The 17,830-nt window shown below is 43.9% G+C and overlaps 1 protein-coding gene across 1 annotated transcript in view; it reads right to left on the reverse strand.

Annotated features, from left to right (window-relative positions):
- Window positions 1-17,830, reverse strand: part of LOC128885241 (frequenin-1) — a 40,731-nt gene that overhangs the window by 6,116 nt on the left and 16,785 nt on the right. Inside the window, exons 3-7 of the mRNA XM_054139182.1 lie at window positions 6,769-6,793; window positions 6,613-6,661; window positions 6,016-6,105; window positions 5,372-5,450; window positions 4,990-5,078 (exon numbers count right to left, since the gene is read on the reverse strand). Of these exons, the coding sequence (XP_053995157.1) occupies window positions 4,990-5,078; window positions 5,372-5,450; window positions 6,016-6,105; window positions 6,613-6,661; window positions 6,769-6,793 (332 nt within the window). The remainder of the gene's footprint in view (window positions 1-4,989; window positions 5,079-5,371; window positions 5,451-6,015; window positions 6,106-6,612; window positions 6,662-6,768; window positions 6,794-17,830) is intronic.

Consider the following 17,830-nt stretch of genomic DNA (forward strand, 5'->3'; position numbering starts at 1 on the left):
GGGGAGCGCGGCCGCCTAGCGCGTACCTTTCGCTACCGCGGCCGCTCCAACGGTCTACGCGCGCTCTGATTGGTCGGGGTTTTCGCTTAATATCTCCTTAACGAAGCCCCATCCGACATTTTTGCAAAGGAAATTGTTGTTCAGAATCGTCTCAGCTACCCCCCATTTCCGGCTCCTCCCCGAGTTTTGGGACACCCTGTATATCGGTTTATGGTTCTCGGCGACGACCTCGCGATCTCGGTCAACCTATCATTTAATTCAACGTTGAACGCGATATTCGCGATTAGTATTTATATTAGCTTTACTTAGGGGGTTAGTCGCAGTCAGGAAAATGGAAACGGACAGTTTCTTGTGTGTGTGTGTTTTTTTTTAAGGTATTAAATAATAATTTTTATTAACGAAATTTCTAAGAATCAAGTGGCCACCCACGCCATCGCCTGTTATGACGAAATGAACTAACCTTTTTTTAAAACAAAAATTCTTTTATAGTTGTTTAAGACATACTTTGGAATATATCGGGTTGTCCGGAAAGTCCATGTCGATATAGAAATTGGCACGAACTTTCTGGACAACCTAATATTTACATTTCGTTAATAAAAATTATTATTTAATACCTTAAAAAAAAAAACACACACTTACACACACAAGAAACTGTCCGTTTTCATTGACCTGCGACTAACCCCTTAAATAACATTTCTGCGAAGTTTGACTTTCAGCGAAGGGTCGGCGAATCTAATCTCTGGGAATTTACGTGGGAAGCAGGCGAATATGAGATTGGACTCGAACGAAGTTGAACCACGATCCCTGCGAGAAATTTTCTTCGCGGAAAGTATCAGTATGTAAAGGAGGTGCTTGCGTATTCGCCCGTGTTGACAATCTCGCAACTCGTAAGGAATTCAGCAAGTAGAAATGAAAACCGCTAGATAACATCGGTGCGCAGTCTGTAGAGAGAACGAAATTCTATTCGCGGTATATAAAATTTGTTGATACCAGCCTTGATTGGGTGCATCCACCTCAATAAAGATACAATCCTTGGCCTGAACCGCAACGACAATGAAAAATCAAAGCTTCACAGTCAGGGGGTCTTCGGAGAGCAAAGCAATGCTATCGGTTAAAACGTCAAAGAGATTCGTACTGTCCATGAACTATCGATTTCAGTTTCACAGCGGAGGGCAAATATCGCCTCGAGCAAAGGAATAATTCCACCAAATCCTAGTACTCGTTATATCCGTACAAATATCGTGCTTAACACGCCTCGCGAACGCGATAATAAACATAAATGAAAACCGATGGATTATTAAAGCTGAAAAATTTAATACAGCCGCGCGTCCACTTTTCGCTACGCGCTTGAAAATACCGAGATATGAAAAAAAATATCGGGGTGGTGAGATTTTGACCCGTAACAACGCTTTCGCGCTGCGATATTTGCTAACATCCGGAAAAATGAAACCGACCCGAGCGGCACGACGCCATTAGCAACGACCGCGCCGCGCGAAAACGCTTCCAATCTAACCGCAGTCCAGATTTCCCCTGTGCGTTTCTGAAAATCGCTACGGCTAACAAATTTGAAAGTCCGCGGAATTTGTGGATCGCGTTGAAAGACAAGCCTCGAAACCCGGAAATTTGTCTAGTTCGTCGTTTCGTATATTTAGAATTTTCATGAAACCGACGATGCGATGAGGATGAAACAGAGCGTCAAAGTTCACGAGAGCATTACGTGCCGGCAAATTTCGGATAATCGAAACGAATCGGTAATTTAGAACGGTTCGAACCGCTCGACAGCTTTTCTTCCTGTCGCGTTATCGTTTCGGTTCGTATAGCTTTCAGCCGAGAGCTTAACATTTATCGGCGCTTTAGCGCGCCTGAAATCAGGGTTAATTATCGTCGCGATTTTTGGCCCTGATATTCACGAAGGCGAACACGAAACCGTACGTATCGTCTATTCACATCTCGTTCTGTGAGCGTTGGACGCATTAAGCTATACTTTTTAATCCTTAGACGCCCACGCGATCTTATACCACGCGAGATACGCGAGGTCTTACGCTGGGTGTCTTTAGCGATGAATTAATATCAACGCGAGTATTCGATCATGGTTATGATCGCGCATAAATGAACGTAGCGTTTCCGATCGCCGAACGTTTAATCTTAGCCGCGATATTTTCTTCTTCTTTTTCCCCTTTTTTGCGATGTACTTTGTTCCGTATGTTCGCGTTATACGTATTTCAGGAGAGAATAATCTTTAATCTCGCGTTCTGCGGTAGCTTAAGAAAGAAAAATTTGCATCGTTTGACGCAGTGGTCGCGTTAGCGTGCGCTTCGGAATATTATGAAAGGTAAACGTAGCCGATACGTGTCCTATCTCGTTTAAGGCTTGAATTATAACGCGACACTGTGCTCGCTGGACGAGAGAAATCATTGGATAAAAGTCTTCCTTTGTCGTTGGTGTCCTGGTTTCGATGCAGCTTCGCTCCGCGTACACATCAAGACTCCGGAGGATTAACGAAGCGCGTTTTCTTGAATGAAAATGTAAATTACACCGAGGACCGGCAAACCGTTACTTTCCCCTGAATTAATAGCCCACAATGCGCCCTCTCCTTTGTACTATGTTACCAGATGCGTATTGTTCATTTTTAACTAATATAGCGCATCGAAATTCACGACCTAGTTCAGCGAATTTAACTCCGACATCGCGTATATCGCTGCTGAAAAATGTAGAGCACGCTCCAATCTTTCGAATAAATCAACCATTTTTCATATAGTCGTAACTGTCTCGTTGAAAATATTATCGTGACGCATCATTTCGGTATCACCCGAGTACAATTTCATACGCAAATTACAGAAATATTAATATTTCTGTAAATTCATCGCGAAGAGAAGCGCGACAAGTTCTTTGCAGCGTATATTTAAGTCAGGAACTTTTGCACGGTGTTTAAATATTCGATCAAAGTAAAGAGTCCGGGATGGTTGCCTATAAAGTCGATAACCCTGATAAGCATAATAGCGACGATAGCGCGGCGCAAGTGTACATTTCATCTCTGAAAAGTAAACTTTTCTATTATCGAATAACGATTAAGGCTATCGACTTTACTTTATAAACCGGCTGCGCAAAAAGTCCGAGTTCCTCGCAAAGGGAAGTCAACGAGAACCGAATCGTTTACTCCAGATATCACCGGTACCATAAAGATGTACCTGATGAAGTTAATTAACACATTCGATTCTATTCACGGTATAATAGTTATGAAACGACTCCGTTCGCTGGTGCTACCGGTCAAATTTTTTCAAATTGTCACAATGTAAAGTTTGACCTAATTTTCCACTTATCAAACCACGTAATAAATTTTGATTTTGCATCAGGGAGATGGAAAATTTCACGCTCTTTCGAATGGTGTACCGATTTTTAAGTTTGCACGGTAATTTAACGGAGTTATGGCCGTTTAAAGAATGTCAAGTCGAAAGCACAGAAAACAAATTAAAAGTGAAAATACTCGAGAATAAGGCGACACAAAGGAAATGTCTAAGAGTAATTTTTTGTTGGAAATTTGTTGTAGAATTGACAGCCTGCGGACTTATTGCATTATTCCAAATAGAGATCCAAATTGTTGCGGAGCGAGAGCGGAGGCACGCTCTGGTGCGTGACACCTATATTGAAATAAATAAATAAATAAGAACTTTGGTTGGTCGCGAATATCGCAAATATGCCGTAATTACGTTTCGAGATAATTATTTTCGAGTTAATACGCAGTCGTCGGCATAAAAGATTTCCTTGATCGACGTAATCTCTGACCTAATCCAGATCTGGTTAGGCTTCTCCCGCGTTGTCGACGCCAATGCGAACCCGACATGATTGATAACGCCGAGTTTCTCGTAGCGTCGATGTTCCGCGAGGAAATTCGAGCATCGATCACGCTAAGATTTTCCACGAGTTTCCCGAGCGGTCCGCGTTAGCGAGAGCAGCGAGCATTTAGTTCGTACGCGACACGGAAACCTGCTCGGGAATAGCGATTGTTTTCTGGAATTCCTTCTCGAGATTTCCCGAGACTATTTAACAAAGAAACAAAATTCCATTCATATTTCTCGATTCTACCCTATATTACACGCGCTCTTACATATAAATTCGTACATATAAATTCGTACATATAAATTCGTGCGCGAAAAAACTGCTCGTACCGATAAAACGTGCGCACACCTGTGACACCCTGCATACAAATCGATAACGTATAAAGTACCATTTTCTTGGTTGCACGGACGACACGGAACATTCTGCATACTCTGAATGTTACGTTTCAGTTGCCATCGGTTACATCGCGGTCGTGTTCGCGAAACAGTTTCGACGAGCAATCGATTCCCGTGAAACGAAACGAAGACTCGTTCGACTTCGTCTGCCACGACATATTTATTACCGCGACGTTCCTCTTTTTTCTCAGGACCATCGAGCCAAAGAGTAATTGTCTCATCTTTTCTCCTCTATCTTGCCGCCTCGGCTGCACTCCATTCGGCTCGACCAGCTTCGCCAAAGGTTGTCCTCTTGCATCGGATAATTGATTCGCAAACTCTTCTCGATTCACCGCCGATTCTTTTATTCTCCGGCATTGTCCGTCCTCGCGATCGAGCCAAGCGACGCTTCTCCTCCCGCGAGATCCAAATTGAGGACGAAAATGGAAACAGTTTCTTCGGAGGTACTCGACGCGACTCATTTTTCGCAAGACTCGTGAGCAAGGAGCTTCCTTATTTATTTTGAAAAAATTGTGCGTTACTTCCTTGTTCGAAATTATCCGCGTACGATCACGAAGCCCCGCCGTCGTCGATGTTCTCGCGGTTGATTAAACGAGGAGTACTCGGAAATTGCGCGACGAAAGAAGTTGCTTTTCTTCGGGGAGAGCAACGGTCAATAACTAGGGAACAGGGGATTCCCGACACGCGTACATTGCCGGAGCAAAACGGTGCCGGATACTGCGAAGCTCCCTCGCAACCTTAAAAACGATGTACTCACCACCATCTCGTATATCGCCTCGACGATATTGTACATCTCCGCCCTCGTGATGAAGCCGTCGTTGTCCACGTCGTAGAGCCGAAATGCCCCTGGAAACGAGAACAAAACCGACTCCTCCATTGCTCTGTTCCTTTCAAACGTACGCTTCGTCTACTTCGTTGCGTTTCAACCAGTGTCTTTCGCCTTTCTACGCGATGGTCCGCATTTTATACGAATTAGACGAGAAGAAAATAAGTAAGAAAGCGAGTACGACTCGAGAATTTAATTAAAGCAGTACAGCGAGAGCGGAGGCACGCTCTGTATCGAAAAGATGTTTATAAAGTGACACCTATTTCTCGCGTTTTAAAAACCACTCTAGCCAGGATAAGTAGGTTCTACTTACAATGGAGTTTCTCGTCCAAGTTGCCGCGCGACGTCACCGATAGCGCCCTTATGAACTCCTCGAATTCTATCGTGCCGTCCTGCGAGACAAGAATCGTTGGGTTCGGCTTATACTATCGACGGAAACGCGTGTTTTTAACCGACTTTGGAGAGGAGGAGGTTGCTCGATTCGACATGTGTATTTTATTTTTTTCCTATATATGGTCAACGCACGCGTGTACCAATTTATCGTAGAAATACAAGGTGGTCCACGCAATTGTTTCGAATCGAGTCAAGTTGAGCATCTTCTTCAGTAAAGACATTTTTTGAAAATATCTCGAGAACTAATACTTTCCTTGACGTGGTACCCTAATCATTTTTTACGTAGAGTGAAGAGAAGACTCGATCTGTGTAAAAAAAAATATGCATTTCTATTTAAAGAATTGTTAATTGCACAATGCACTGCTGCATCTAAGAAAAAATTTTAAGGCCTACGGATGTAGTGCTACTCGAACCATTTATCTTTCTCCTTTGGCATTTTCTCGTAAATGCAATAACAACGAAGTTACGACTTGAAACAATTACGTGGACCACCCTGTATATATTTATTCGATGTTCAGTTCGCATCCGAACTCTGCGAACGCATCTAAAAATCGCGAAACTTACGCTGTTCTCGTCGAAGACCCTGAAGACGAGCGAGGCGAACTTTGAGGGATCACCTTGTGGAAAGAACTGCTTGTAGATCTTTATGAAACCCTGAAATCACGCAATAGGCACATCTTCGATACGCATCTTCGAATTCCGTCTACGCGTGTCCACAGATCTTTGTTTAACACTTTCGCTGCGGATGACGCACGTGCGCGTCCTTTGCTTTTTTAGTCGGTTTAGTCGTATCGAGAGTCTAAATTTTAAACAGTCGGTACGATCCAAGCATTCATGTTGGTCCCTTCATCGAAAGGGAGGACACCATTGACCATTGTGACGCAATAGTATTCAAAAATTACCATAAAGAATAAATAAATTTCGAAAATATATGATTGTTTTTATTATTTTTCAGTTTTCATTTCTTTTGTTCGGCAATCATATTACGAATAAAATATGTTACCACAAGTATATGTTTTTCAAAATAATAATATCAGAGAATTTGTAAGAAATTTTGTCATTAAACAAAAATATCATAATTGCAGCACTCAGGGAACGGCTACTTATTTTCGTCCGCAGCGAAAGTGTTGATCAACACGCACGGTCGAAATCAGGTCGTACCTGTTCCGTCAGCTGGCCGTCGGGGCAGTCCTTCAGGAATCCTTTGTGCCTAAACAAACAATCGGTCAACGTTTCATCGAACTTACATTTACTCCCAGGATGAAAAATGATTAAGCGTACGCTCGCGCGTTAAATTCGTTGGTTCCTGGAACTCACCATTGCCGAATCTCCTTCTCGGTAACTGAAACAGAAACGAGAGGGAAATGCCTTTAATCGAACGCATAGCGCGAGTGACAGAAGCTGGGAAAAAATGTTCGTCGAACGGGGGAGGAAAAGATCGCGACGTTCAGGGTGCTCGCGTCACGCGCGGTGATTTGTCGCTCGATGGACGATCGTTCCTCGATAAATTCGGGTAACGTTCTTCGACTACTCGATCTATCGAAGCTGGCGTATTCTTTCCCGTCAACCGGTCGAATCACTTGAACGTCGCAGAACGTGAAAATTGAATTTTACCTACAGAAATTTACATAGTTGTTCCGAATTTCGTGTCGTACTTTGTACTACGCCGTTGGTGTACGTATCCTGGACCGTTCGATTACCTTACAAAGCCCGGAAATCCTGGAAATACGGCAACTTCCGGTCTTTAACGGGTCCGAAAATTTCCCGCAATGCAGACCATCGTTCCAACGATAAATTCAATTTATACGAAAGCGGTAGGGCAGCCTGCAGACGATCGATACAGCTGATTGTCAGCGAGAAAAATACTCGACGGACAACAAAAGTTCCTTCTACTCTGGGCACATTTCGCCGATCCGATTGCGCGATATATCCTTCGCGATTTCGACGGAACGAACCGACCGGGTTGAGCCGAACGCGTGGCCCGCTTTTTTTCGTTTTTAGAGCGTCGAAAAAAATATAACCGCGCTCCAGATTCTGAAAAAACCGAACGATCATTACTGGCTGCGCGTCGAAGCGATACCGTTCTTCTATAGAATTTTCTTTCTAAGCGAATGAAAAATTAAATACACGCGAGATACGTACATACTACGTACAAGTTCTGTACTATAGCGTTACGCAACAATGTTGTCGGCACGTTTATAAGGGTGAAAACCGTATAAAAACCAACCTCTCCGGCGTGGGAGATAATATTATAAAGGGACGTTTCTTGTGTCTATAAAAAGTTCAATCTCCAGAGAAAGAGTACGTTGGCCTGACGCGACGTACAAAAGTTGACGGTTTCTTTAGTAGCCATCCGAGTCTCCTTTTGACAGACCGCGCATACATAATCTTTCTGGCTCGTCACTTCGGCCGCGCTCGACTTTTACGGCCTTCGATAAATTTGCGCGTGGTTTTCGAGCGAGCACGCAGACACTGGGACAAGGCCGCTTCGTTTTTATTTTCCTGGCTCTTATTAAACGAAGAGAAGCGGGTACGCGTAGCATTCGGTCGAAATTTAACTTTCTGCGTTGCTTCGCGTTTCGCGGTGCTCCGATTGCGAGGCTCATCTTGCGACACGGTGGTCTTTAGATGTGTGGGAGTCGATGCCGTTTAAATTTTGGAAAATAGAAAATGGCTCTAGAAAAATAGAATGAAATGGCTCTGGAAAAAGATGCGGTGCACTAATTGGCTCGACAAAAAGATGGAAACGACGTAAGCGCTGGTCCTCGTTAAACTTTTTTATTCGTACAGCGCATGTCTTTGTCCACGAAAAACCCAATTACAACTATCGCGTAATTTTCCAAGTCTCGAAACCAATTTATTAAATTATTAGGTTGTCCCGAATGTTTCTTTCGCGAGTTGCACTCAATTATTTGATGTGGTCGTGTTTATAGAAATAGACAATCTAATTTCATAGATATTCGTGTAGGAGTCTAAACGAAAAATAAGGCACGGGGATTCGAAGCCACGATCCTCGGATCCACAGTCGACCGCTTTACCTACAAGACCAATCCCGTACCGTACGTTCCGTGTTCTCATTTCACTCCTTATTCTTGGATATCATAGACGCGGATAATACACCTTTTTTCTTTTCTTTTTTTAACCGACTTCGAAAAGTAGGAGGCTCGATTCGACATGTATATTTTTTTAGTAGAGTCCTCAGATTGTTATCGACTCGACCTGGAATCAGTCCGATCTACTTCCGACTTCCACAATTGTTTCTCAATTGGTCCAGCAGCCTACGGCGACATTTCGCGATTTCTAGAATCGTTCCGTGCCACGTTCGTTTTCGAGTTCGACCCGTGCTCCTCGTTGTTTCCTTTTTTGACTCCTTATTGTTGGGTATGGGAGGCGCGGATACTACACTCGGCTATCCTGAATTGACATTCATTCGCCCTCGAATGTCCGTTTTCTCGGGTTTCGCGTCTCAACAACAGTGCGCGCCGCGCCCTCTTTCGCGAGTGTACTCCCCTCTCTCTTTCTCTCTCGGGTTTTGCGTCTCAACAGCAGTGCGCGCCGCACCCTCTTTCGCGAGTGTACTCCCCTCTCTCTTTCTGGAACGTTGTTCTCTCTCGACGCCTCATTGTTGCCCGCTCCACCGTCCTTCGCGTGGCATTGTTGTTCATCGTGACTCATCGTCACTGGCCGGTCCTCTGCCGCTGTAACCCCCCATCCCGGACGAGCCCCCATATGTAGGAGTCTAAACGAAAAATAAGGCACGGGGATTCGAAGCCACGATCCTCGGATCCACAGTCGACCGCTTTACCTACGCGACCAATCCCGTACCCTACGTTTCGTGTTCTTATTTGACTCCTTATTGTTGGGTACGGGAGTGAATCGTGCACAATTCAATAATGTAACATAAAACACAAACTATCGTGCACGTATTACTTATTAATAAATCGAAAGAAACTTTTGGGACGACCCAATAAATTGTTGTTTAGACTCCTGATATTTTAATCACAAATATTGTCTACCAGGAGCGAGACATGTGTTACACGTGTTCAAATTAACACCAGCTTTCATTTCGAAGAGCTTTCGGAAAGACCCGTTCTTTTTCAGGCACGCTTTTACTTTTCTTCGGTTCCCTTTTCCTTTTATCCCGTCCTTCGTCGAATCCCGTTACAATTCGAATGGGCACTCGATAAAGCGAATCCGAAGAGAATTATACTTCGGCTGCGTCCGCAATTCTATTTCGCTATCGTCTCTCGTGCTCCGTAGAACCCATGGAATTTTATTCGTCGGTTTGTCCCGTTTGTAACTCGAGAAACACCCATTCTATTTTTCCGAATATCTACCGCGTCACGGAGCACGAGCGCACCGAGCATAAAATTTACCGAGAACACAATTTCGACGATTCCTAACGATCAGAGGTAGCGAATTACTAATTCGAGGAACGTCTCCGTAGAGAAAGACGTCGGGCGCCGTGAATTACGACGATGTAATTCTGCCGACTCTTTCTGTCTCTCCATCTTCAGCATCTGGTAACGACGACAATTTACGCGCGGCCGAACGTAAACAAGAAATTTGCAGAAACGCGTCCGCGATACGTACAGTTCTCGCGATTTCTCTTTGGTATGCACGCGACAACGTCTTGAACGTACAATTTCCTCGGGACGGCCCACCCGCGAATATTCCACCGAGAACGAAAGCATCCGCAACCGTCTGTCGCGGTGCATTTCCATGAAATTTGCGAACTTTCGGAACGTGGACGCAGTTCCTTCTCCTCGCTGAACTATTTTGCCGTGAATTACGGTGAATCGGCGAAGGAATTGGAAAATGACGCTTATCCAGCCGCGAGGATCGTTGTTGCGGTAATGGTAATCGGTCTTTCCTAATCGGACATCAATCATCTTCTTCGAGCCAAGCCGCGACCATCGTCAACGGGTTTGTTCAAAGTTCAAAATTGTCGTGAATTATTTACTCTTAGGGACAAAGCTTTGCGACTTTAATTCAAAAAAGAGTTTTCTACGGTAGCATATGTCAATCTCCCGGTAAATAAAGTGTCGATATTCGAATCGGAATAACGCAAAGAGAAGCCAAGTGCAAACGTGGGAAGACGTCCGACGAGATTCGCAGCTGGATTGAAGTTGGAAACATGGGAACCTTGAGGACTGTCCGAAGCGAATGGAAAGATCCGTATAAAGAGACAAGGACGATTCTTCGTCGCTCGAAGTTAGACCTTGGATTTGTTTCGAAAACTGGGTGGACCAAATGTCTTGCCTTGCCGGCTTTCACGAAGGGTCTTATCGGCAAATAGGATATGGACTCAAGGATGCGTCGAAAGTGGAACGAGTTCGAAGTTACCGGCGGAAATCGAATGCTGTTTAGGCCAACGGTTCTCGATCGTGTATCCTAGAGGATAGTTTAAAAGACTGAAATTCCCAAAGGATTCTTACTTTCTAGCTGACAAACAAAAAAACAGCTGCTCCATCGAGGATTACTGTTTAAGGACATTGATCCCTCGGGATTCGAGATACCATCCGTAGGAGGTTCTCTGAAACGCTTCGAAGGTCCTATCGATCATCTCGACGAGCTCCGACGAGTACCAAACGCTTGATATCTGCACCCGAACCAACACGAGGCATCCTGCCCTCCCGTGATCTTATTTGCATCGTCCTGCAATCCTTTCTGATTAAATTTCTTTTCGTGAAAATCACGTAGTTGTATCGGGCAGGGCAGTCTCGAGCGTTAAGGGGACTATTTTGCGAAAAGCTTTTAAGCTGGGGAGCTCGTTACGAAAGAGAACTTGCCGTGCTGGTTCGTTTGTTGTCGGCTATTAACCGTTGCGTACGTACAGGTCGACACCGAATTGTTAATAAAACGCTCAACAGACCCTAAAATGGCTTTCAAACACGTAAAGGAGTTAAAGGCTCTAGTTAAAGGTCGTTCGAGTTTTTAATAGCGCCGTTCTAAGCGCTTAGCTCCGTAACGCGCGATGGAACGAGGGGAAAGTAGATTACGCTCGACATAAATCATATTGCATCGCAGTGCGCGACTGGATACGTTAAAGAAATGCTCTTTCGATCGCTGTTTTAATATTTTACGACGTTCCCGGTGCAGTTATTTAAAAATCCATCCCTCCCTTGCCCCTATCGTTTCAGGATTTCTTTTAATTCGAATCGAACAAGAGAAAACGGTTGGTCTCGGGTTCGCGTGCATCTTACAACGCGTGCATTAAATAAAAAAGTGATCGTTCCTGCGAAAAGGACAAAACAATGAGTCGACGTCATAGAGGGAAACGTTCGGCGAGAGGAAAGCGCGTCGCGGATCAGGGCAGCGAAGAGTCTATATCGCCGGGTAACGATAATTTCAGCCACGTGGCCAGCACTTCATTGCCCGATGTACGGCACGCTAGCATTGGCAAATGGCTGTGCAACCGAACGAATAATTTATATCTCCACGTATACGGACAGCTGGCAATGTCGGGAAACTTTGGAGTAGGTTTTCGCGTCGCGGTTTACGATTTGCGTTCGTTCGCTAAACACTCGTCGGGTAACCTCGCGTGTCGCGTGACTGGCTCCGTTCAAAAATTTTCTCCGCCCTCGACGATGTCGATCCAGCGGAAAACCATTGGATTCCAACGGAAGCCAGTCACTTATATGCAACGCATATATGAAAAGTATGAAATATGAGGATCGTATTAATACGAAAATTTTACGAATACGATGTTAATGTATAACCAGCGAGAGTAAATAGTACAGGACATTAATAATCACTGTTAGAATGGAATCACCCATATATAAAAATGCAAAAATGCAAATAGATAAAAGTCGTGGGATATGCCGACCTAGAGAGTTGGACTCTGCAACATGAACCCCTTGGTCCTAGCTAGGTGTCCACGTTGTTTCGAAAGGTCCTCTTTAGTCCGGACCACGCAGATCCACCGAGATTTCCATTCGGTTTAATTGCACAACGTTACGTCGGAACAGCGCGCTTTAATATATGTACACGCGGGACGCCGTAATGACATTGCAGCACGTAAATTGAATTTGAGAAACTGCTGAACTCGCCGGAGTGCCACGTTCGCGTGGAGCGTGTCCGTGCAGGGTAAGTCGTTCGTGGCATGCCACGACGATAAGGTGCATACAAATATTTGTTGACGAATTGAAATAGTTTTGAACTAGCCAACGACGAGGAAAGTATTCGCGTACCGCATTCGTCAGTGCGTCGAACTTGTGGAAATTATTATTTTACTTAAGCTGCCTTAAACGGTCCGTATAGTTGCTTCCATTTATCCTGTAGCTCGACGATTATGTACAGACGTAATTTCCGTCGCGGCCGTAATCGAGCCAGGTTCATCGACGAGTCAATCGGTTAATGGATACTTCGGATTAGTCTATCGAAACAGGATTATGGTAACGGACTCGTCCGTAAAATAATTTACGACTCCGAAGATTTAAGACTCCGAAGATTAAGGGATGACAAATCCAATCTCGAACGAGCTACTATTTATTTAATATATCGACGCTTTGCTTTCGAGCTAAGAAAACTATGGTTCGCTTTACTTTCGTTTCGGATAAAATGGTTGGTCCCTAAGGTGGTTAAAGTAAATAGTACGCGAACCGAGTGAAACGGTTTGGTGGACTTTTCTGCTCGATGTTCTTGAACCGTTAAAATATTTGGCAACGGCTCTGGTAATGTAAGCTCGCGTCAGTCGTTTTACAGGGTGATGCTTTAACGAAGAATTTTCGCAGCGGTCGAGGAAAGTTTCACGTTGGCCACAGAGCTTCGGTTTTCATCCCAGTCCGACCAATAGGTTCGGTATCTCACGGCGAAACTCTTCTGCCACGTAATTGGTTCGAGGCCAAGAAGACTTAATTGCGCCTCGTTCGCATACTTCCTCGCCCCGCCGCTACATCCTCTTCCAAATCTGTCTATTTTCCCGTTCCTCTTTTTTTATACTTTATTTCCTCGATTTTCATCACCCTCTCCATCGGTCTCCAATCAGTTTTTCTCATTTTTGCCAACTCGATCTCTTCTCTCGTTCAATATCGTTCGAGTGAAATAATCTTACAGTACGATTAAAAGAAATCAGACGAGACACGATCGAGCGTCTTACCTAGTTAATCTACACCCTGTCGATCATTGTCGATGGATACGCGTTCGCTTGTTCGAATCTCGTAGACTTTCTTACCCCGTAAAGTTCGCGCAACATTCTCTAGTACCTCGTTTAGCTTTCGTAAGAGTTCTCGAGGAAGTTATCTTTTACTGCCGTTTGACTTGGTTGCGTTACGAACTTTCGGTTTTCCGAAAACTTTCGACAGTTTCCGTCGATCCGCTTCCTGCGTTTCGCCTTTATATTTCCTTACGATCGAGTCTCTTTCCTCGAGCTTTTAATCCCTAATGTGATTTTATCCCGTAATATCGTTTCCGCTTTCGTTCCCTCGATGGAAAGAGTTTATCGTTGGATAGATAATAAAGTCGATCGCTATCCGTCTTCCGTTCAGGCGCGAGACAAAGACCGGAACGTCTTTCTTCCGTCGACGCGATCGCATCGATTTTCTCATTGTTCGAGACAACAGGTTCGGATTAGCCCGGAAACAACGATAGCTCGTGGTTCCCAATATTTTCGAAAACGTATATTTAATGTAGGAATACGAATATTTAATATAATTTCTGCGAAAAAAACATCCTTCGGAATTCACGAAAGAGCGATCGGTCTGTTCTTTTGTTAACGGGGAGATGGATTGCGGGCGCGGATAAGAGAACCGTCTTCCGAGGGTTGTTTATCATTTTCAAGGATCTCCGTTTACCTCGTTTGCAATTGTTCTTTGCGTGGAATGCCTTTTTCGGAGCTTTTACGATCCAAGGGACTGGGTCGTGGATTGCGTTTGAATCATAAAGTGTCGGAAAGGGACGAGTTGTTAGTATTTAGCGAGTGAGATTTCCTGCCGTTCTCGTAAAAAGCTTTACACCGTTTCGCTGCTTTCTTCCTCGGTAATGCGTGCAACGTCGCTACTTGAAAATACGAGGCGTTGTTTAGGACGGAATTTTCAGCATCCTATCACTCGAGGAATTACGACGCTGTACCACACTTTCGATGTTTTGATACATCCATGAAATACTTCTATCAGTATCAATTCCCAAATGTCGGCAGCGACTGTCTTCATTCGACACGACGAATCTTCCATTACGTATCATTAGCTTTATCTTCTCGTTCTTCATTCGCGTCCGTGACGTTCCCACTGGCTGCGGTTTCCCGTTTTCCGTTTCGGTAATAAAGCTAGGAAATCTCTCGTTCCGCGTAACGGAGGAGAGCGGAAAAGAGAGGAGGCCGTAAGCACGAGAAGCACCAGCTCTTCTAATCCCCGGCTCAACGATGCCAGCCACGAGCGAAGAAGAAGGGCGTCGAGGGTTTGCAGAGAAAGCTGCTGCTTAAGGTCGAGAGGATCGTTTCGGATATTCACCGATATTGCTGTCGGAGGTCTTAGCGCCAGGATAACGTGTTCCATCCCGACTCTCGAGAGTCGTCAAATAATTTTGAGGAAATAACGAGCTCGTTGGAGTGGCAAAAGTAGCGAATGCGTGTAACGGATTGGCGCGCAACGAGATCGGGGTAGCATTATGCAATCTGCCATAATTTCATTGACGCCGAGTAGCGAACACTCGTTTCGATCTCGAGAAGTCGATTGAAGACAGAACGATATCGTATATACATATATATATAAGATCTTTATTTTATTAGCAATTGACAAGGAAAAACAATTGTGTTGTTCTGACAAGTAAAAGTTTTATTTCTATAATATTACCCTGATATTTACATTATCACTAATATTTACATTATTTACAATATTTACAACCTACCTGAAAAGTAGAGAAACGACAATTAAAGTTTTTATATTGCCTAATGTCAATTCCTCTCTCTCTTCCTTACTTTTAACGAAATTTATTTCTCATTAACTGCACCTTACTAAAACACGTGTCTTTCTATCTCTAACCTCGTTCAGTCGCGCACCGCAGAGCGCGGAAAAATTCAAGTTTTGGAAAATATATTTTCCTTACATACATATATAAACTTTTAGGTTCAAATAATATACAATATTTTACCCCTAAAACTTTTACCTCTAAACCGGAGTTTGTCTGGCACGACAAAGAAAAAGGTAATTTTCTTCCCGCTTCGTAAATTTGAAGAAAATGCGACGGCATCTCTACTTTCACGGTGATGAACTAACTCGTTGTTCTAGAACTTGGAACGACGCAAGGATGTGTACGTCGTTCGGACACGTTCTTTGTCGAGTAAACCCGCCCTCGTCTTTCGAACGGTAACACCGATTTTACTACTTCGACCGCAGTAAACTCGGCGAGTAAACGTTCTGGAAATTCATAGTTTCTAGCTTCGAAGTTTGGTCTTATTGAACTTATTCTTCCACTTTTGGTGGAACGATCTCGTAAATCAGAGGTGAACTACGATTACTTTACGATCATTGCGGATTTTCTGCATTTATATACTACATTGATATGAAAAGTACTTATAAAATGTACGCGCGTGAATTTTGCATTAATCGATACAACAGTTAAGAAGCGTCAAAAGTAACTTTATTAATTCATTTCGACGATGAGATTAGCATTCGATATTACAATTTCGATGTAATAAATGAATACAAATTTCGTTCGATAATTGTATGTAAACGAATCGTGAATAATTACTCGGTAATCAGTGATGCATTACATTTCGCCAAACATTGTCACGAATTAATCAATTTCGTTACATCGAATAACTCTGGTGACAGCCAGAGAAAATCAAATTTCCAGCTACGTCGAGCGTGAAAGGTAAATATTGCTCTGCGAGAGGTATACATCGCCATTCAGACGAATGAAAATTTCGATAAAGCCTAGCCAAAGCATCAATCACGGCGAACGCCATTGAAATGCTTTCGAATGGTCCGAGTTCGCTATGCGTTAATTAAAATATCTTCCGAAAAGTTTATTGTTTGCGCAGAAAGCGGTCGGGCGAGCTTGACTGTGTGCGCCGTTGCTGAAATTGGAAAACTTTCGAGATCTTGCTACGAAAAGTGTCAACGACTCGAACTTCCTAGTCCAACTATCCGAAGAGGAGAGAGAGAACATCCTCGAATTTCTCTCGAAAAAGAAGGTAACCCATTTATCCCTAAACTTGCGTGGTTCTTGCCTAGCCGAGCAAGAAACGGGGTGAGAAGTAAAAAAAGGTCGCGGGGTATCGCTCGAGAAAGTGGAAACGAAAAATATTTACTACTTTGCGAGAACAGCAGAACGTTTAAATAATTAACTAGAAAGTTCTCGTTTAGCGTAATCCAACGAGTAAGGAACTGTTGGTTCGTTTCATATTCGAAAGGATGCACGCAACAACGAGCTTGCATACGGCTTTGGCTTTCGATGAAATCGCGGTGACGAGAACGGACAGGCATTGTCGTAGCGTTTGCAAAGTTACACAGTGAAACGAGTTTATGAATCCGCATTGAATTTGAAAATGCCCGACACCTTTGAAAGACAAACTTTTTTTTTTTTTACTCGATAGCTGCTGTCGAAAGACAAGCACATGTTTCATCGGCTGTCACGTCCAACTGGTAGCTTCCAAGAAAGGAAATCTATAACTGGAATTCCGCGAACATTTTGCCACGGAATTCCAATTTTAAAGAGCCCGGTCCGCGCAACCCTATTTTATCCCTCTCGATATGCGCTGTTTCGCGAGGAATCTTTTCAATGGCAAAAAGTTTGACCGCCGTTCGAATCGCGGGGCTGCGAGAACGAATGGATTTTGTCGTGGAAAATTTAGAATTCCGCGGTATAGCGTTCCTTGAAATGCATTTTAATGGCCCCGAACGATTTAGCGGCGTTGTTTGGAGCGCAATAGCGGGGAATCCAGGACAGCTGTTCGCTCGTGGAAAATACGGTTACAGCCAGCAAAAGTTACGCGCGCATGCTCGAACACGTACGCGGAAATTGGAAAATGCAATTGGAACGGCGCACCGCGACGTTAATAAACGCCAATCGCGTTAAACGACTCGCCGGAGCTGAACGGTGTTTGTTACACTTCTTCCACTTAAATCCCTCCGCATGGGAACGATTCTGGCAGGTTTAACGGCGGTGTCTCGATCCAAACGACGATTATTTCTACGCGGTAAATCAACGATGCTCGACGGGCCAGGCAAATCGTATCGTCGACTCGCGTTGAGCTTCCGTCATAATAAATTTATCTGCGCATAGTTGAAAAGCATCGAATTTTACATTGTGTTACACAGTGTCGTCCTTGCACTTTATTGGAAAATGCAATTGGAACGGAATTGGAGTTTCATGTACCGACAGCTCATTTAGATTTCACATCTTTTTCTATTTGTCTGTAGTTTTTCGTGGGGATCTT

This window comes from Hylaeus volcanicus, chromosome 2 (assembly GCF_026283585.1).
Source record: "Hylaeus volcanicus isolate JK05 chromosome 2, UHH_iyHylVolc1.0_haploid, whole genome shotgun sequence".
NCBI lineage: Eukaryota > Metazoa > Arthropoda > Insecta > Hymenoptera > Colletidae > Hylaeus > Hylaeus volcanicus.